Source organism: Austrofundulus limnaeus, unplaced genomic scaffold (assembly GCF_001266775.1).
Source record: "Austrofundulus limnaeus strain Quisiro unplaced genomic scaffold, Austrofundulus_limnaeus-1.0 Scaffold214, whole genome shotgun sequence".
Classification (NCBI taxonomy): domain Eukaryota; kingdom Metazoa; phylum Chordata; class Actinopteri; order Cyprinodontiformes; family Rivulidae; genus Austrofundulus; species Austrofundulus limnaeus.
Window position 1 is genome coordinate 701,173 of NW_013952616.1, and position 22,283 is coordinate 723,455.

A 22,283-nucleotide genomic window follows, 5' to 3' on the forward strand; every position below is an offset into this window, starting at 1 on the left:
GCTCTGACTCCTGGATCCAAGCCTCCTGCCTCGCCCCCGTCTGATACCGCCGCTGCTTCTGACTTCCTGGTTCTGACCCACGCTCTGACTCCTGGATCCAAGCCTCCTGCCTCGCCCCCGTCTGATACCGCCGCTGCCTCTGACTTCCTGGTTCTGACCTACGCTCTGACTCCTGGATCCAAGCCTCCTGCCTCACCCCCGTCTGACACCGTCGCTGCCTCTGACTTCCTGGTTCTGACCTACGCTCTGACTCCTGGATCCAAGCCTCCTGCCTCACCCCCGTCTGACACCGTCGCTGCCTCTGACTTCCTGGTTCTGACCTACGCTCTGACTCCTGGATCCAAGCCTCCTGCCTCACCCCCGTCTGATACCGTCGCTGCCTCTGACTTCCTGGTTCTGACCCACGCTCTGACTCCTGGATCCAAGCCTCCTGCCTCACCCCCGTCTGACACCGTCGCTGCCTCTGACTTCCTGGTTCTGACCCACGCTCTGACTCCTGGATCCAAGCCTCCTGCCTCACCCCCGTCTGACACCGTCGCTGCCTCTGACTTCCTGGTTCTGACCCACGCTCTGTCTCCTGGATCCTCGCCTTTCGTCACCCCTGTCAAGTGACGTCATCCAAGGGATTCCCCCGACAGCGCCGCTCGCCTGGAGGACTCCGGATTCTTGTAACGCAAGTCTGCTCCACTTTTCAAATAAACTGTTTAAATCTTCTCTGGTGTGTGACAAATTTTGAAACTCAAAAAAGCCCATTCATTACAAGGGGTGGGCATATAGATCTAAATATCGATGCTATCTATACCAAGGTGAGTATCGGTATTGACTTTATTTTTCCCAAATAAAGTAAAAAATAAAGTCAGCAGTGCAGTCTCCAAATTGTTTGGAGTTAGTCGTTAGTCCTTTTTAACATGCCCACAGGTAATGGAATATTTTGTTTTGTTATGTTGACATTGTTATAGTTACATTTTTGTTACATTTTTACATGTTGCACAAGTGACTTATAAAGGGATTATTTGGTTATTTCTATACTCTTACTTTTTTAGTAGCTAACTTTTTTATTTGCCTGATGTATTTGTTCTGTGTTTTATCATAATTGACTAACTAAAGGCAAAATCACTAAATTATTCAATGACCATGACAGATATCCATATCGGCGTTCCCAGCACTGTATTTACTTGCATCACATCAATACCAAAATTCCCTGTATAGCCCACCCCTAAAATAGACTGCACCTCAAACAGTTTAAGAAAGACTTAGTGATAATTTGTAGTTTATAACCCTCAGCCGCTACAATAATAGTTTAAAAATGGTTGAATTTAGTGTATTCAAATTATTTTTTTGTTGTGAACATGACTTTAAGATATTATTTTTTAGTTTTGAGTGACCCTAGTACCATCTTGAAGAACCATTTGCATGTCATTAAACAACATATACATTTCTAAAAAACGATCACATCTTGTTTTAATACCAAGGCTTTTTTTCATGCTGGTTAAACTTATTGAAAGCAGTGACCTTTTTATGATTCCTGTTTTTTTTTTTTTTTTGTAAATGTTTTATTTTGTATCTGGTTGGGTGATGTCATGTTGTGGCCTGAAGGACATATCGGTCCCACAGACAGGTGTCCTGACCTTCTGTCTGCACTGCCACGCCTCGGGGGACCTCTGTGAAATTGAGGCTAAGGCTTTGACCTCATCTCTCATCCACTGTTTGTGTCTAAACGGAGCCCTGCTGCAGATGCAGTGAATCAGAACATGGGGAGAGTAATGCATTTATGCATCGTCTTTACTGCAAAACACACTTTTTTGTATTTTTAAAAAGAATATTTAGAGGGATTTTATAGAAATTTATTATCAACCATCAAAGAATAATAAAAAAACAGATTTGTGTGTGGGGCCAATTTGTTTTTGGGAAGCTTATTCTTTACCCCCATATGTTTATGTGCGAAAATAACATTTCACATGACCACCCTCTGGTACCCACTGGCCATGGCAAACTTGCATTATTCAAAGATATAGATGAAAGCCCCCTCTGATCCACCAAAATAACACCCTTTTGCAATAATCTGTTTAGATTAGTTCCTTTGATGATATTTTTTCTGCCGTTGGCTTGTCACTATGGCATCATGGCTGCTACAGTGAACATTAAAACAGTCTTTTGTGCCACTTAATGCTGTGAAACATATCTGTCTTGCAAGTCATTGTATTAATTTGCCATTGCCTTCTTTAAGGCATATGCCAGGAATGACTCTGATAGCAAAGAGGCAATTTGAACTATGAGAGAAACTTGGGAGGACCCTTAACCTTTGTGTCCAAGAACCAAATTGTCATCAAAATGTTTTATCAAAGTCTTTGTTGCACTTCTAACCAAGCAAATCAAGGTAAAAAAGGTACAAAACAAGAATTACTTCACACTCAGTTTCCTTGATTTTGTTTAAATATGTATTAATAATGGACTAAAATTATTGACCATGGAGTAAATGTCACTTTTTTCTCAGTCTTGCTYTTGTCAGAGGCTATTGTTTATTGATAGTCAGAGGTCTGAGTTATTTCCCAGCTGTGGTAATTGAGAACTCCCAGGTTCCGATGTATAAACTATGCTCAAAATGTTGAATTATGTTGTTACTTACCTTTATATGCTTCAATTATACTCCTCGAAAAATAATCAGTGAAATGTATTTCTATTTGTGTTCAGAACGTTGTGCACTAGAACGTTACAGCCCTCATGTGCTGAAGTTATTCAACTGAAACTTGTTTGGCAGGGCTGCTCTACGCTGCAAGTWTACAATCCCTTGTTTCTTCTAGAATTGTGCAATTATTGTTAGAAACAACTCTCTTCTTAGTGCTTTAAGTTCTGCTTGTATCCAWACACAGTGGACTTCTGCAGTTAGAGATCCGGCTAGTGCAGTCTGGACCTAGCAGACTGTTGGGGGAAACATGTCAGGTGTCTCGAGTTCTCCGTCTTCTCTGTACGTGTGCAGATAATCACCCACATGTGTGACTGTTTGCGAGAAGCCATGGTCGCTATGTACACGCATTTGCACACACTTCCATTCGAGCGTCACGCCGCAGATCCAGCCTGTTTGTGTGGGTATGTGCCGTTGCGCATGTTTCATGCCGAACATTGTCTTCTTGAAACACTAAGAAAATCTCCTCAATGTGATAATTGGCTCCCCGGGGTGCTTTTATTTTTGCTGCTCATCATCATTATCCCCTCAAGAGAAAAAATAAATAAATAAAAATTAGAAATGTGTGTTGGTTGAGACAGTTAAAGTTTTCTCTCTTATTGGGGAAATTGATCCCAAGTTTGTGTCAACTCTCAAGCAAGAAAATCCTAAAAACTCTAAAGTAATGAGATAGTGGGTCCAGGTTTGGTGCAGACTGGTGCAGGATGCCGTCACTGGGGCATCAGCTGCTTGTATTCTGATGCAATGTCTTGGATTAAATTGACTATTTTAGAATGACATTAGGGACCAGTGATGGATGAGGCTTCAGACGCTGCTGCGTATTGAAGACAATCAAATGCTTTTATTGTTTCTGTGGAGCAAAAACTGCAGGAAACCATATGTTTAGGGTAATTGGTGACAAGCAGCTAAAATGCTTTACTTGTTTGGGGTTTTTTTTGTCTTCTACGGACAACACCGGTTGGTGGTTTGCAGCGCTGACACCTGAGCTGTTTTTGTGCCCGAAGGCAAATAAAGACACTCACCTGGCCAACAGTAGTCTCTCCTCTCAAAGTCTTTCACATCCATATGTTTCCTGCAGTCTCTGGGGTATCACGGACCACAGAGCAGATTGCTGGCCGCTTCATAGGGGAAACAGTGAGACAGCTGGGCACCCATCACATCGCCAAACAGATGTTCAGGTGACTAGGAGAGGAAGTAGAAAGAAATGGCAGGAGGGTGGGAGGTGATGCGGAAGGAGAGTGTTGATGAGGGCTAAAAAGATGAATTAATACGTTGATGCAAGGACTTGGAGACTTCATTTGAAAAAACCTGTCAGYCTATAAGGTGGGCCAAATGTTTTCCACTTTCCTCAGGCCACTAGAGTCAGTTTTGTCTCTTATTTGACAYAGCCACCTGGGTTTATCTGCTTAAGGTCCAATGCCTTTGATCTCTTGACTAGCCTACATGCGAAGGAGATGACTAAATGGCTCATTGATTTGGTGCCTTAGTTCTGACACACTTTAGGGAACATTAGGTATCTGAAATTGAATCCAACCCTGCAACCAAATAATGAAAAGTTGCTTCTGTTTTTTATGCGATGGATAAAAAAATGGAAATCCTTGGCTTAGGGCCAAGCTCAGTTCAGAGGTTCTGATCTGACACAAATCTGAGCAGCAGGTGATGTAATAGCAAATGTTTTTGACAAGATGCTCATCCCATACTGGTGGTGAAGCTCATGTGTCTGTTTTCTTTTTCTTCTCTGCATTTGTCAAATCAAACCCATTGAAAAGTCCTTTTTTAGCTGCTCCGAGGCCCCACACAGCCCTTCTCTCCTTTCTTGTGTCAACCTTTGTTCTTTGGTTGCAGGTCTCATGTATAATACATGAGGACTGGGAGACTTATCCCATTCTGGCCATACTGGCTCCTATTCCCTGGAAAGGTGCTATATTTAAGAGCCAAAGACAGAGTCAGGGAAGCTGCTGACTCCTACCAAAATTGTGGTGGTGGTCGAATATTATTAAATTCCTAAAATAGATCTTAGCACAGTTGCGTTGTAGCAGCAGTAAGGTTGATTTTAGGGGCCTCATTGTAAAGGATTCCAAACTAGTTTTATGGAAAGTCTATCTGAATAGGCGTACTATGTTAGTTCATTTTATTGTTGAGATATTTACATGTATTTTTCTCCTTTCCTTCTACAGCTGGCACAACCTACATCTTTGGAAAAGGAGGGGGACTGATCACATACACGTGGCCCAACAATGAGAGGCCAAGCACACGGACTGACCGCCTAGCAGTGGGCTTTAGCACCACCATCAAAGACGGCATCCTGGTCCGCATCGACAGTGCTCCACGCTTGGGAGACTACATCATGCTACATATTGTACGTATTACTGTTATCTATCGAGAAGACTGTATTTTCGGCTTGTTGCTTTCATTTTAGAAGCGTATTTCAGGTTTTATAAYGAAGGTGTTACCAACAAATAGGCTTCTAATTATTTGTATACTCGGGGCAAGCCTCAAGTCAAATATAGCTCATGTGTATGAAACTAAATCAAGAACAAGTTGTAAAGTACAAACTTTGTTGGTAACTATGGCAAAATAACCTACAATTACAAGGAACACAGCTCTGAACTTAACTACAGGGAACAAAATATTGTACTTGTATACAATGAATGCAGCTTACAATTTTGTTTTGTAACCTCATGGAGAGCCACTTTGTATATAACTACATGGAATTTAGCTCCATACATTAACTGGAAATGCAACTCTATACACAGCAATTCTGAATATAACTTGGGTTGGGAGTTCTACAGAACCACAGGGAACACAAGTTCTAACTAAAGAGAACTCAACACGGTACATACCCATGGTAAAAATGGTTCTGTAGTAACTACTTGAATGGCAGTGTTGTATTTGATTATTAGGAACTCAGCTATGTAGGTAACTGCCTGGAAAGCAATTCTGTTTTAATGCAGAAAACACATTTCTTTGTAAGTACAAGAAGCTAAACTCTAACTACCAAGTTTTTATAACGAAGAAGAAAGTAATCCTGTAACTCTAAACAGTTCTGTTCATAATAACCAAGAAGACTGTATTTTCTGCAGTATTTCGTTGTGTTGACCAAAAGAAAAACAAGCTATAAACAGTCATACCCCCATGGCCACCCTTAGGTTTGATTCAGCTCATGCCTCTCAAACTAATGTCGATGATTAGATGCAAAAAATACACCCGTAGCTTACTGTACACTTCAGCTCTGCTCACCATCCCCCGTACAGATAAACCCACCTCTCCACCACATCCAAACTAACTCTCGGCATGAATAATGAATGGAGCTTTCCATACATATGCAGCGTTTTCCCACATGTTGGAGAAACATGATAGAAAGCGATGGGGGGAGCGCCGCGAGATGGAGTTCATGGCCAGCGGACCGAGCGCTCATTCAGCATCTTAATAATCTCACACTGCGACCTTGCATTGGACTCTTTCACATGAGCATCGACTATTAACATAATCATCAACAGTCACCCCACCACCACCACCCCCAGATGAGTGCAGGGCATGAAAACGTTGCACTGTAGGTGTGACAAGAGTTGCTTCTAACGCTTTGGAGTTACTAAAAAAAAAAGATGCGATGATGAGGAGGGGCTACAGTTGCTAAAACAGATTGAATGTCTTCTTCTTAAAGAGCTTCTCTCATCTCCTGAGTGCCGGCCATGTGGTGCAGAAAAAGCGCCATCTGCTCTGCTAAGACGAGGGCCAACAACAAACACTTTGGAGTCTGCTTTACAGTACAGAGAAGTAGAAGCGCATGGAAGTTGGTTTGCCCGTGCGTTTAGGTGAGAGAGGAAGTAAAGTGGCGGGGATTCAGGGAAAATGATAAAGATGTACAGTAAATTGTGTGGGTGATGTGGGGATAACGACGCCTCSGTTTCTAACCGATTGAGTAAATCTCTAAAGGAAGGAAATGAACGCCCATTTTCTTTTCATTTTGCATTTTTAGATAGTATGGCGAAGCTAGCCAAGCAGAATATCTGCTTTAAATTGGCTGCGAGTTGTTGAGCAGCGTATGTCTGCATTTATTTTTTTTCTCCCGTATGCACTAATACATTTATTAATAGGATAAAAGCAAGTGGAGATTTCATCAACTCAATCATAAGAACCAGCACGCTGCAAAGTGGCTGTCTTTTTCCTGTGTGGGTAGCATTCCTCCGCTAATATTTCAAATGATTTATTGACTTCTAACAATGTATAAACAAARCAAGTCTTTCATTTAATATTAATAGTAATTATAGCCTTAAACTATAAAATAAGTGGCAAGGTGMTGCATGGCTTCTTTGTTCTGCAATTATGCTTGAACACAAAGTAAATGAGGTAGGTTAGATTAATTTTTTCCRCACCCTCAATGAAGAAGTGAATGAWTAAAAACAATCTGYAGACCTTGAGTGAATATTTAGTTTTTCAGAGGAAAAAAAATAAACCACTCATCAAAATTCCAATGTTTGTGGCTAATTGAAAAAAAAGGATTATCATTTGCCCCACATTAATTTGTACAGTGCTGTGTTAAAGAGATATTAGACTGAAGGTTAGTGCCATTGGGTGTATTGTCTAATTGCAGCTAAAACAACTTTGGTGTCTGTAGAAAGTGTGTATTTGCGAATGCCGTGAAATTAGAAGAGACTACACCAGATTTCAAATGACAACCATCGGGGTCTTTGCTCTCAGCAGTTTACGTGTAGTAATGAATTTGAAGGAAAAGGTTAAAAGCATTACGCTTGTCTATTCTGGATATATGTCCAACCAAAGGTCTTGTCAAGCCCGAGGCCATCACCTTAGCTTTTGTAATTATTGGGTCACTGCTTGCACATCAGCTCACTATAGCAACACTTTAACATCTTTAATGGATAATGTGATGTGCTAAGGTCAACAGGAGGAAAAATAGCTTCAGCAATAAAGATTTTAGTAGACTTTTTTTAAAGTTTATCAATTCTTTAAAAAGATTCACCAGTAGAATAAACATGTCCTTCGGTCAGTTTGACTTTTTTATATAAGTTAAGTCTGCAGTTTACAAATGATTGTTAAACGTCAACACTTTATTCAATATGCAGAACCCACAACACTGAGGGGGGAAAACATTTCAGAGAAGAGCTAATCACAGACACTCTCCCTAGACTTGCTCTCTCTTTTGCTTTGCTCATTATCTCTTCCTCGTGATTAGCTTACAGCTTGTTTGGCAATCATGAATTAAAATGCTGATTGTAGTGTTTACATTTTAACTGCGACGAACAACTGCACGCTTGGCTTGAAATCCGAAGGGCAATTTGAGGAAATTTGCGGAGGTGAGCGGGGCATTTTGCCACTGCTGGCATCTCATTTAGGAGTTCATTTGATCTGATTGTAGAGCAGAAAACAGACTAAGACCTTGCCATTTTCTACAAGAAAATATAACTGATTGTGCTGAACACAAACCAATTGCACATGTTAGAATCCTTTGGCTGTCACAGGATGTATGTACATATAAATGTGTAGCAAATATTGTTTTAACATAAGTAAGTAGAACCTGGAGGCTTGTGGTGATGGTAAAGTAGCAATCTAGCTAGCTTGCAAGCTAGAGATCTTTTTTGCAAGCTAGCTAAAGTGGAGCAACCCATCCAGGTTCTGTTTGCCTTTGCCTTTCCACACATTTGCACAATTGCACAATAAAACTGCAGTCCTAAGAAGCTTTTCAGTGCACAAGTATTGGGTATAAATGTCACTGCTGATCAACAATAACCCTTGTTTCCTCAGGTCAGTTGGCTGTGGCAGCCATCTTGAATTGGGTTGGTTTAAAAGAAAGTACGGTAATCCGTTTTAGATGAACAGCCAGTAATTACTTTCTAWGAGTTTTGTGTCCAGTTATTCATGAGATATTTTGCTGACAGAGTTGACTAAAGAATTAATGGCAACGTAATAAAAATCTTGCACAAACGGTTAGCAATTAGCTTTAGAATGGCTYATACTTACAAGCACAAAAGGTTTGAATCAATGTTAGAAAGCCATTTTTTATTTGTTTTAAKGTCAGTTGGCTGTGACAGCCATCTTGAATTAGGCTCCAAAGGTTAATCAATTGTAGAACCAGTTTTTTTTTTAACAGAAATGTAATTAACAATTGTCCAGTGGCTTAGGAGATATTTTAATAACATAAAAGCACATTAACATACTCACACTCACATGTGACCATTCAAGCAGAATTATGCAATCTTGCTTCATACTGTAGGTATGGATGGATAATGTAGATGGATACAAATAATGTAGTAATAAATAGGATAGATGTGATAATGGGAACGATAAATAGATAATCCAAAACAAATGTAGGTTTTAGATGATTTTAAGCTCATAAAACCYCTGGTAAAAATAAATAATAATAATAAAAATCACCCTCTTGGAAGATGTTGTCATTGTTTAATTTTGTATAAACACAAATCATAATTGTGCCACAAAACGTYATCAAATTCCAACCTTCTTACGTTGAAGAATCAAACAAAAGGAAGATACACAATTGTTGTAGTTAGTCACGACTGTTGTTTATTAGATTAAGTGGGGGGAAAATATTTTGGAATTACTCAATTGCATGGGAAGAAAAATGGAATTGAGGAAAARTTACTTCTTCATTTGTACTTTGTTGCACCACCTGTGTTTTTTTTTATAACAGCTTGAATTATGTAAGGCATGGACCTAACAAAAGAAAACCATTTTTTATGACTCTGTCTCCAACTGTTTCTTATTGCTGTTTCCTGATCAGCTTTGCAGGTTGCWGCGTTTGTCGTTCTTCTTTTTTTTCAATTCCCACCAGAGATGATCAAATTCCCTTAAAACAGCTTAAAACAGCTCTCCCAAACCCTCCAACAACAAACATGGCAATCAGTCAGACTCCTGAGTTTTAATGGAAAAACACCGCACTAAATTTCATTATCTGTTGGAGTTTTCTTCTCATGCTAATTCACTGGGAGGAAAAGCGCGGCGCGTAGATAATTAAAAAACCCTCGTGCAGACACTCAGGGACGAGATGTGGAGGGGAGACACGTGGCTGTGGATGGTAAATGCYAGCCAATACCGTTGCCTGTTTTTTAAACCATTTTAAGCATGCATTAATATATTTTAACAAATAAATGCAGGAGTAAAGGTTCCCTCTCATCCCCATCTAGATCCATCCATCACCCATTCTTTTCTGTCACTGTGTTTGTCAAACGGTGTCTCTTTCCCCATCTTCCTCCCCTCCCGCCCCCTCCTGACAGACATAATATAAGATGTTTGATGTGTACCTGTGTGCATCAGTGCGTATACAGCTAGCAATGTATTGCTTCTATCAAGTTACCCCACCTCTGCAGGGAAAGATAGATATTATCACGGTTATGGCTCATGGCCTCTGATAACATTACAGCTTCTTATTTAACTTTGTTGTTTTTTTATATACCTCCTACATTTGATTCCCCCCACAGAAATAAAGAACTGGGAGAAAATGTCTTGCAGCTGTTTTCGCAACAAGGTGTTTTCAGCACCTACCGTCAGCATTATAGCTACTTTGTGGATAAAATAGCATAAGGCTGAACAAAAGAGTCATTTATGTCTCCAGTGTATGATTATTTAGATGTTTCTGGTGTTCTGTTGATTTCATTGCAGCTCATGGAGTGTTATCTTTAAGTGGCTATTGTTAGCATTTATACATATTGCTTCCTGTTTATATAAGTACCAGGTTGAGTACAGTGTTAACCATTGGCTTGAACTAAACGGATTATGGTATCATTTCCCAAACATGGGGATAATGACCCCATAGTGAGTCATTAAGCACCAAGTCTTGAAATACGAAGATATTCAAAAATATAATTAAATGTAATAAAGGAAGATAGCTAATAGCATTTTTGTTTGCAAATTTTGTTAYAAGATATGCAAAGTAGTCATAAGTAGACAAAATGGTAAAGGTTTTTTAAGTTGTCATAGCATTTATTTAGCGTAGCAGTAATATTTTAGTATTTTGGAAAGCAATAGTTGGGTCACATGTCTGAATGTTCTTGGGAAACTTTGGGTGGGTGGATATGGGATTATATTAAAAAAGAAAGATTATATTAAAAGTGGGTGGTTTTTCTAAGGTTTGCTTTTATTGCATCTGAACTGTTAAGGCCTACACTSACTAATAAACCAGCCGTACACGGTTTGTTTTTATAGGATCTTAGTGAACATAAAGAACACRACATTATCCCCAGTACTTGTGATAGTGTGACAAGTCTACCGTGACTGTGAGGATGGAAAACATTYGTAGCAAGGAGTGGTGTATCATTGYGGWGTCTGTGTATCCATGAAGTCTAACCCGCAGACAGTGACGTAGYGTTGTTACTGGAAATTTGAAGAACTGGCTTAAATAAATTACCTGGAACTTGCATTCTGGCAAAACCCAACAGATTCATACCAGTGCTGGGACCAGGCTTTATGCAATCATTGACATTTATGGTGGTTTGGTCATGGCAACATGCTTCTAAACYATTGTAGCAAGAGTGCAGAAGAGCACCTCGGTAACTTAGAAAAAGTATATATTTTGTACGAGTGATAAAAGCATAGCAGCATCGTGATTGCCTTCACACTGAAGGAAGTTTGCAGCTAATTTATCACAATTCAGACCATTTCTAAAGGATTGTCTAGGTCGTAGTAGGGTCATCATCCACTACGAGGCAGACGTAAGGAAGATCTTGAACTAGCTGTACATTTCCACCTACAGGAGTTGCTGATGGTACCGCTCCACTATGACCTACAGATCTCTACTATAAAATATACAACAGCACACATTCAGTGAATTAATGCACAGAGAGTGTTTTATATTCATGCACCACTTAACTCCTTTTCCAACACTGGTTCTGTTATTTCAAATATGAATGTTGTTTAATAGAGACACCAACTCTATTACAGTTGTATCAATTTCCAAGATAGTTTTTTTTTAGATGATTCACTTTGATGAACCTTATTTTATTTATAGAGGTGGATTTTCCCACRTGTGGTGGATCTTTTAGATACATTTTTTTACATCTTCTAACAAAATTTATTTACTATACAGACCGATAGAAATCTTATTCCTATTCCCTTTATTGTTTTTTTTTTTTGTAATACTAGTTGGACCCCAAACTATAATGTTGTAGAAAAAGGAGCAAATAAACATCTGTGAGTATTTTTAAAAATTGTAATACCAAAGAAAAACTCTGTTCAAATTAGTACTTGATAGTTTTCTAACTAAAAGCAACATGAGGCAAAAGATTAAACATTTGCATCATCTGTTGGCAGCAGCCTGATTAAAGCATTGTGCAGAGATTTACCTAAAATAATTTAAAAAAACAACTTTTCCACTTCAAGACAGATGCAGAAAATAAGCAAACTAGACAGGATCCAACTGTTTAAAATTTAGCAGAAGATAAAAAAAATTGCTGTTAATTAATTAGTATCTGTCATGCACTCAGCTGGCGACTTGCAGGGCTTCAGGGAGTCTAAGGCCTCTGGGCAAGTGTCAGCCTTGTCTTGTTGGTAATTAATTCCTGTGATTAGAGACAACTAATTAACTAAAACACACTAGTATAAACTGTAGTTGTCCTTTTTTTTTAAAAAAAAGTGGAAGATACGAAATGTTTTTGGTAATTAAAACAAAATAAAACATTTTGCACCCATTTTTCCAAGTGAAACCCCTTCAGACACGCTCAGCAACAGTCGCTGTGCTCCGGAAACTGAACTAAACAACCTGAGGCCCCCATAAATTATAAATACCTAAAAGGTTTCTGAAAAGAGTAAGTTCTCTGGTCATTTTCACCTTGCCTGAAAATGGATTTGTAAAACTCTAGCTGTTAAATAAATTTAAAAWATATATCTTTCTACCATCAAAACTTGAGAATAAATAAATGCCTTCAATGACTCAGTAATACTGATGTTATAAACTGTAGTAAAATAGTCTTGAATAGAACCCTGTGAAATTGGTTTTCTTCCAGTTTTTTTCCACAAAATTCTTTTTTATTTCTTGTTTATTTTTTTTCTGAATTAACTGTTTTATGTTAGACCACATTTGTTTAAACTAAAAAAGTGTCCAACCATATAATGATGGATCAAATAGTAAATCAATAGGAAATGCTTGTTAAATGTATTTTTTTACAAATATAAAAAGTGGAAGAAATTGGGTTTTAATGTTTAAGAAGTTTGGCATAAACCACAGTTTTACCCATTTCATCACGCACACACACATTTTTTTTCCTTACTTATTGCAGCCAAACAGGAAGTGGTAGAGTAGATGACCTATTGTGGTCAAAAGTTTACTACTGCTAGTAACTAACGTGGGCGCAACTCCTACACTAGTTTTTATGGCACCTGGCAGTCCCAGGTGGTCTCCCATCCAAGAATGAACCAGGCCCAACCCTGYTTAGCTTCCAAGATCAGATGAGATTTTGGGTGTTCAGGATGACAGATTAACAGATTGCTGAGGTGGACCTCATTATCAGAACTTATCAGTAACAGACGGGAAGCTTAAGCCTGCATATCTAACTTCAGCCACCTGCAGTGGTCAAATATAGTTTCTTGTTCATTATAAAGAAGGAAAAACTGTTGGTATGCCAAGAAAAACCCAGAATATTCAGAACAAACACTACTACTTTTTTTATTTCAACTCCATTTTTTTGCCATCCATGTATTTTTTGCATCACAGAAAACAAAGGATAGTATTTAAATAAATATCAGGTTTGGAAATCCAGCTCGAATCTGTGCAACAGGGTGTTCTGTTTGTTTTATTTAAGCTTTGTGATAAGTGAGCCTTGTTTCTTTTTTTTACAAAAACTGGATGACATCTCTTTGTAGCTGAAGGCTGTTGAACCAAACAGTTACACTTACTGTATGTGCTGCTGATGTAAATTCCTGTCACAGTTGAAACAGAATCATTGAGGAAGACGAGTGATGGTGTGGTGCACATTGTGTTTTTAATAATTAACAGCTCTAGCCTGTATCTATGCTGTATCTAAAAATCAGGGGGGGAAAAAGAGGTTTATGCACTTGAAATGCTCGTTATATSAAAAATCTTTTTTGGATCTTGTATTTTCTCAGACACTTCTAGCATGGATTCAGACAAATCTAGATGAAAACATTCTCTGTTCCTTTCCTGCTCCTTGGCTTCACCAGCTTGTCCTGTGTCACCTGTCTGCCACAGTTGTGTTCATTTAGAAGCACTCACACATTTCCAGAGGCACCTTCAACAAATTTCCACCCCACGGCACGCTGCCACGGGCACTTCAAACATGAAACAAGGGCTCTTCAGGGACATCTGCCTGTCATGTAAACCAAAGGCACTTCAGGGTAGCAGAGCATCCGATACGCACTCACACCCTCCAGGCGCCGTTTCATGAGACCAACAGCAAGAAATAACTGCTCTGGGTTGGACAAACATAATTTCTGTGTACCCGCACTGGCTGTGGCCTTAGCCCCGGCTCCGGCAATGTATTTTTCATAGATTAAGATGAAAAATTCAATGAGACACAACAAACAGTGCGCCTGCCTGGATCTTCTGTGCTCTCTGACAGCCACATCCCAGGGGGGACGCCCGTGTTTTCGCAGCTTCATGGTAGGACATGAATCCCATTCACACAGGGATGAAGAGACAGAGCGAGGGGATGAAAGACGCACAGAGCGGAGCATCATGTACGTCCAAAAGTAGAACAAATGCAAGGGAATGAGTGTAAGAAAAAGGAGGAGAAGAAGAGAAAGGAAGGGTGGGAGGAAAGGAGTTCAGGGGGAAGATCTTGAGAGATGTGGGTGTTTTAGGATTCAAAGCAGGATCAAAGGCAAACTTGGCTCAGATAGGTCTCAGCACACAGACACATTGGCTGTGAATTCCAAATTACATGTTGCCTTTCTGTTTCACTCTGGCGCCCTATCAGCAGCTCTCTTATCTCTCCATCTTTCTGCATCAGTGCCAGAGCTACTGTTTTCACTCTAAAGCCTGAGTTGAACACAGGAGGCTGGCCGGTCAGTCGGTTTGAATTCAGCTTCAGTTTGGAAAACCACATTTCTAAAGCTTTTTAAAGGGATTGCGGTGTCCAAAGCATGGACCATGGGGTCGTCGAGGCATCTGTTTTATCATGAAAAGCACACGTTTGTCATAACACACAAACATATATAGTCTTAGCTATCTCATTTATGAATACGGAGCATTTAGGACAAAAATGTTTATCGTATTTATTCACACATCTATTGTCTTGACCTCTTGTCCTCTTCATTCTGTTAGAGCAAATCTACAGAATCAGAAACATTGGATTTTCAGAACAATACTGCYAATGCACCAGTCCCAAACAACTTTAGTTAAGAAAAAAMTACKTAAATACCTTAAAATTACCAAKAAAACATACAGGGGACAAGCCTAAAGGTAGTACTTACTTAGGATGCATCTAAAATGACTAGGAAAAATATGTTAGTGATAATCAGCTGTAACATGAAAGTTATTATTATTAAATATATTATTGATTAAAGCCAGTCACATCAACTTTGAACAGTTTTCACAAATGGTGCTTTTCCATTAAACATAATGGTTCAGTCAGTGTTATGAGTTCATCCTTACTGTGAATTAGTTCACACAGGATGAATGTGATTTAGTTCAGGTTTGTATTTCCTTATAAAATTAACATTTAGAATGAAGTTCAAATTCTCATCACAAATGACATATTTAAWGTTGAGTAATACATTTCTCACAAGACAAAGCCTTTAAAAAACCGCAGTTCAGTGTTAGCAGATGGCATACATCATTTAGCTTTTTAATTGCATCATCGTTTGAATTCACTTCTCTGCTAGCCCATTTACATACGTTTGTTTCTCTGCTAGTATCTGTGCTCACATATGCAGTATTTTATCATTGCCATTTTTTTTTTCTTTTGGCTTTACTTCCCTGTACAATGTTCAGGCTGAACAGCTAAAAATAGCGCAGGGTCTGAAAGTTTTCTCTTACGTTGTATCTCCGTTCCTCAGCTCTTCTCCTGCATTGTTGTGAACCGAGATCTGAACTCAGTGTCTCTCTACTTCAGCCACAGAGTCCAGATCTTTCTCACAGGCATAAGGAACCAGGCATGGATACACACCTAGACATGAGTTAGCATTATTCTTAAGGCACCAGACTTCAGTATTATTGTTGGATTTAAAGTGAGAAGGAAAAGCACATAGTTTATAACTAATGTTCCCAACAATGGTGGGAGTACCTAAACATGTATGAGTTATAACTTGAACACATGGTATGCACACATCAGACAACAATGCGTCTTCAAGGGGAAAAGTTCGTCAAGATTGTCTGAATCCGAATGGACTGTAGATGATGAAATCTCTAAATTATTTGCAATTTTATGTTGAGAAACGTTCTTAAAAGGTTGGACTACTGTCCGTCCATTTTCTTCCACTTATCTGGGGTCGGGTCGCAGGGGCAGCAGCCTAAGCAGAGAGACCCAGACTTCCCTCTCCTCAGCCACTTGGACCAGCTCATCCGGGGGAATCCCAAGGTGTTCCCAGGCCAGCCGAGAAACATAGTCCCTCCAGTGTGTCCTGGGTCTTCCTCTGCGCCTCCTACCAGTGGGACATGCCTGGAACACCTCTCCAGGGAGGTGTCCAGGAGGCATCCTAACCAGTTGCCCGAGCCACCTCAACTAGCTCCTCTCGACGTGGAGGAGCAGCGGCTCTACTCTGAGTCCCTCCCTGATGAATGAGCTTCTCACCCTATCTCTAAGGGAGAGCCCAGACATCCTGCGAAGGAAACTCATTTCAGCTGCTTGTATCCGTGATCTCATTCTTTCAGTCACTTCCTAAAGTTTGTGACCATAGATGAGGGTAGGAACGTAGACCGACTGGTAAATCGAGAGCTTCGCCTTTTGGCTCAGCTCTCGCTTCACCACGACAGACCGGTACAACGCTCGCATCACTGCAGACACAGCACCAATCCACCTATCGATCTCCCGCTCCATTCTTAAACAAGACCCCGAGATACTTAATCTCCTCCACTTGGGGCAGGACCTCCTCCCCGACCCAGAGAAGGCACCCTACCTACGTATTTTCCTCATATTTGGTAAAAAAGTGATGAACCTCCCCCATTCTTGCTTGTCAACGACCAAGCCTTTCGGGTAGGCTTCCTTCATACCCAGTTGTGACACTCTAACCGTGAATTTTATTTACTTATTTTTTAATGTTTTTTTAGCATTCCATAACTGTCCGTGTTTTGTTGCCCCTGTCCCAGCTTTTTAGGAACGTGTTGCAGGCATCAAATTCAAAATGATTGAATATTTGTAAAAACAACAACAACAAAATGTGTGCCTTTAAACATTATATATCTTGTCTTTGTTGGGTATTCAATTGAATATAGAACACAAATATTTGCAAACAATTGTATTTTTTTGTTTTACACTAAAAATTGAAGTTGTAACCTAATGTCAAAAATGAACCTTTTTAGTTGACCAATGCAAATAGCGCTATATAATAGGGATGTAACAGTACATGTATTGTATTGAACCATCATGGTACAGACATGTCTGACAAATACACAGATCAGACGGCGAATACATTGGAGACATCTTGAGGTGAGTTCGTCTTTAGATTTTTACTCTCACAACCAGAAAGCTGTGAAGAAAGCAATCTACTGTAGGCTGTTACAGTACACCCCTTTTATACGAACGGTGCAAACCAGAGGCACACAGAGCAGGGATGATGTGTACAGGCTGTGCCCAAGTTCATTACTGGTTGGTGGGAGACAGGAATACCCAGGAAATGCCCAGATTTTTAAGCCACATCATTTGTAAATCTGAAACTTTGTCAGAGAAAAGCCCTGGCATCACATTTACGGATCAGGAGGATAAGAACATGAACAAGTAGTCATTTTTGTTGATGAAACCTTTGAAATTTGGAGAAGTAGACTACTTCAGGTCTCAGATGGTCCTGSAACAACTGCCTCTACAGTATGTTTATCCCACACTGAGTAGAAAGCAGTTTTTGGGAGGGGAGCCAAACCAAGACTCAAAAGTAAATGTGTTTTCCTTTTCTACTTAGTTCCAGTCCGATTCTAACAACAAACACCTGTAACTTTCTATATTTTATGAGATAAAGACACATGCTTTCTAAGATCAAAGCACCAAACTTCAGTTCGCAGCATCACATTTTCTGTGTGTAATTTTTTGCCAGTACTATGTACTTTTGTGTTGATAGGGTCTGACAAGCACCTAATGAAAGATCAGAAGGATTTAGAATTTGTTAAGGTGTATCTCGTAGACGAGGCTAGCTACCACATCAGCTCCAAAAACTCCCTGAAATCCTCCCTCAAGGCTCAGCATTAGAGCCACTCTCTGCTCCTCTGCCAGCTTTTACCCAAACTGCCAAAGAGTTAGACTCAGTGATGTGTGTGTGTGTGTGTGTGTGTGTGTGTGTGTGTGGTGTGGTGGGTGGGGGTATGGAATCGGAGAACCAAATAAAAGAAAAAGATTCACATTTTAGCAAATTGACTTCGGATTATCGACGAGAAGTGGGTGACGAATTGCAGGTCTGCTCAAGTGATAAACGTCAACATTTAGAAAATAAATCTAGAGGAGGGGGAAAAAATCTGACTTCAGCACCGGCGACGGTTTGGCAGATTGGCTCGCAAACACACGTGCACAAGCACAAACCCAGTCATATGCACACAGTGCAAATGCATTCATTGAGGATTAAGCACCTGCTGTTTAAAAAAAGAAAAAAGAGAGAGAGAAGTTGTTTTTCTTTAGCAGTGATAGAAAAATGAGGGGATCAAATGTGAGTGTGAAGCTCCTTCACAGATGGAGGGAATGTGAAAGAAAGCTATTTTTACTGAGTGCGAGTTTGTATTCATTTAATCCCCCCGCTATTGACTCTCACCATGACAAAGCTCTATTGACAGGGAGACGAAAAAGGCTATGCCACATTTTTTTAAGAAAAGCTATAGATATAAGAGATATTTCCTATTAGATGAGTGTTCTGAGGAATTATTTCAGGCACTGAAGGTTACAGAGGGTATGCCATAGTTTTATTGATCCTGAAACAATTTGACCAGGCAGCCAAGGACATGACAACCAAGTCCTCCATCTACACGTTCTTTCTTCTGCACCTGCATTGCCCCGAGCCATTTTCACTGTCCTTTTTAATTGTGATGGAAAAGAAAAAATATATATTTTTAGTGGAAGATCCAGTTCTGCTGAGCAGCCTTCCTATGCTTTAACACGCAAATACTCACACACACATCGAGTTTCCTTTCAGGTAACAGGAAGCTCTGAAGAGTTTGTGCCCCTTAATAGARTCAAGTCAAGTCAGGGGGATCAAAAGGGTCGGGAATGTTGAGGATGAGATTTTCATGTGACTCTGATGTCTGCATGAGTGCTGGCTCGCACAAAAAGGGATTAAAGATGTTTTTCCATTGTCAACTGGTACATGTTCCAGTGATAATTTAATGGTGGAGCAGTCTTTTCAGCTGATGTGCTAATTWGCATTTATCTGGACAACAAAGAGGGATAAAGCGCACTGATTTCATTCACAGCCTCAGTGAAAACAGACCAACATTGTTTTAACTTTTCTCTCTTCATCAGTGACAAAACAGAAAGTCTTTATGCGCAATTATAGGCTATTGAATAAATCAACATGCTTTTATTCTCYGGAAAATTTTCATACTTGATTGGAGAGGGATGTAATTCACTGTGAAGGAAGATGGGAGGAGCTTCGTGCTGTTTTTTTTTTGTTTGCTTTTTTTTTCATGGGATGATTTGTCAAACAAAGTATACAAAAAGCATTAATATTAATGTCTCTTTGAAAAGCAACAAGTTTAAATTTCAATACATTTTTTTTCTGCTTTCTGTTGAGTTATGCATTATTGGATCAAATTATTGAGGTTGTCAGTCGTTTTTATTCCACTAGTTAGACTTGTTCTAATGAAACAGACCCTTTGTTTATTAAATCTAATTTCACATTTTTACAACTGATCTTTGTACTTAACATTGAATTTCCATGTACAACTGAAATTCCTTTGTCCAGGAGGGATTAACAACATTTTGTTCTTGAGTTTTAATTTAATTTAATTTTGAACAAAAAAATCACGATGTTAATGCCATTTTTATAACGTACACTTAAAACAATGGAAGCTGATGTACAATAAATAAACTAAAAAAGAACAATAAAACATGTAATTTTAGTCAAACTGAGCAAAACAAAACAGATAAAACCAGTAAAATCCAATACAATAAATGAAGTGTTGTAAAATACAATTACAAATTAAAGAACAAAACAATATATTTAACATCCAGATGTCTCTTTTTACTAGGATCAAATTAGTCGTGAACGGTTTTCTTAAGACTTAAAATTTTCCAAGCTTTGCACAGTTCATTTTAGTCTGTGGTTTTCTGCTGTGACAGTGTGCAAATAYAAAAGTTCCTTTAAAAACAGATAGTTCTCAAATAGAGCTTCAAAATTATCAATAAAGTTCTTTRATCTGTATATATTGTATTAGCTGCAAACTATATAGGAATGACTTATTTAAGACTTTATTGAAAAATCCCCCATAAAAACATTTAAAATCACATACAAACTACCTGTGGCTAAAAGTCGTATTTAAACGTTGTGAGGTTTATATGATCATTCTTATTCATTACATTTTCATTTCTCCATGTGTTGATATCATCTAAGCAGTGCAACAGGGGCTGCAGTGAATAGTTAAATTTCAATTTTAAGACCAGATAGATTTGGGTGTCTTCTGTCTTGGAACAAAATAAAATCCTATATTTATTAAACATAGAAAACATAAACAACATGTATAGTGAAAACAGGACTGGGCCAAGAATGGACCCCTGAGGAATTTCACATAAAAGTGGTGCTGAATTTGAAATTTTTTAATTTATTTTGACAGAGAGCTTGTGTCGGTGTTGAGGTTGTGATAAAATAATATAATGATCTGCTGGACATTATCAAAGGCAGTATAACAGTTCTGTGTCAACAGTTAAAAGTAAAACATTTGTTTCAAAATTGCAGTATTGTTTAAAACGAGACTGAAATTTGTCAAAWTTTTAGTTTTTAATACAGAAAATTGCAACTGTAAAGGGACAATTTTCTTTARAACTTTAGACAAAAACAACTTAGCTTTTAAAGCCTTGCTTCAGATTCAGACTCTTTCTTAAAAAGAATAAAAAAAGACAATTTCCAACCAGCAAGACGAGGCAGAATTTTAAAGTCAAATTTCCTTTAAGATTATGGTAATGTGTGCACATATAAAGTAAAGCATGGCCGAGGCTCATCAAGCAAACACAGCGGTTGCCAGTTGTGTGTGTAAAACTGGAACACCCACGCCCTCAAGTCATTCCTTACGGCCGTGACAGAAAGTCGGTACAGAGATGACAGATGTTAAGGACGGCTCTCCTGACCCTTCCATTCCCCTCATTCTGAATTTCACAAGAACTCTTTGATAAAATAGGTCTGAAGGCTGAGGAGCACATGCTTAATTCATCCTACGTGATCTTTAATTCATTCACATCCTGTTAGAACATGCTACAATTGATAAAGAAGAGAGAGGAATGACATACTTTACGGGACTTCTTTGAAGGTTCAACCAGCGCACGTTCAACAGCTCGTCAGATCTCACTTCTTGAGAAGATGCATTGTCTTTTGATCTAAAAAGATTTTCTTTTCCCAGAACTAAACCTTACAGTTTAGAGAAGAGTTGTGCCTGTTTTGCAGCATTGTTGAGTTCACCTGCTCATGTGATGACAGTTTTCCAGCAGATTTCTGCCTGGATACCAATTAATGGCATTTGAAGTGAAGACCTCATGACTCATTACATATGCCTTATGCACCAAAAAGCCTCCAAGGGGCTTTCTCCTCTCGTGTGTCAGTGCAGCCACTTTTTGGGGACGGCACAAGTTGGATAACAGTCTAATTATAACATTTCACTATGAAAAATGTCTTCTGCAGAGCTGGCAGGGATGAGATTAAATTCTGTCTTTRCTTGAATTCATCTGGGCTTCAAGACGTCGAGGCTGATATGTGGTTGACGCCGGGGCTGTTGTTTTATTTTCTTCAGTACAATGCAAATTTATTTTGAAGGTTGCGATGTTTGCCATAACCTCAGGAAATTCTTGTTAAAGCTTTATGTGATACATACCAGATCATCAAGATAAAAACTTATTTAGTGCTGCCACTATTTTTCATTATTCTATCAGCTAAATTTTTTTTATCAGTTTTTTAAAATGACCTATTTTCCTCCAAATTTGTAAAGCAACTTTTTTTTCCAGTAGTCAATAATGGTATTTTCAGTACTACAACAAATGTTGGCAAACAATGATAATAATAATAATTCCCGATTATATTTAAAATAAAGAATGAATACTGTTGGTAATTACTGCAGCAAATGATGACAATTAATCCTCCTTTTTGCAGACACCTGTGGCATGGCTTTGCCTATCAAAAATGTAGATAAATAAATAAAACAATAATAAATACTTCTGGAGTGTTTAAGATTTAAATGATAATTCATCAAATACCGTTATGCACAATTACAGTAAATGTGCTCAAAACAGGCAAAGTAATGCATGCAGGTTTTGCATCATAGCAGGCACAATAGAAG

The 22,283-nt window shown here is 38.9% G+C and overlaps 1 protein-coding gene across 1 annotated transcript in view; it reads left to right on the forward strand.

Moving 5' to 3' along the window:
* LOC106525132 (neurexin-3b) overlaps positions 1 to 22,283 on the forward strand; it is a gene marked incomplete in the record, with an annotated part of 484,453 nt that overhangs the window by 370,040 nt on the left and 92,130 nt on the right. The window contains 1 exon segment of the mRNA XM_014019257.1: positions 4,861 to 5,042. Coding sequence (XP_013874711.1) covers positions 4,861 to 5,042 — 182 coding nt within the window.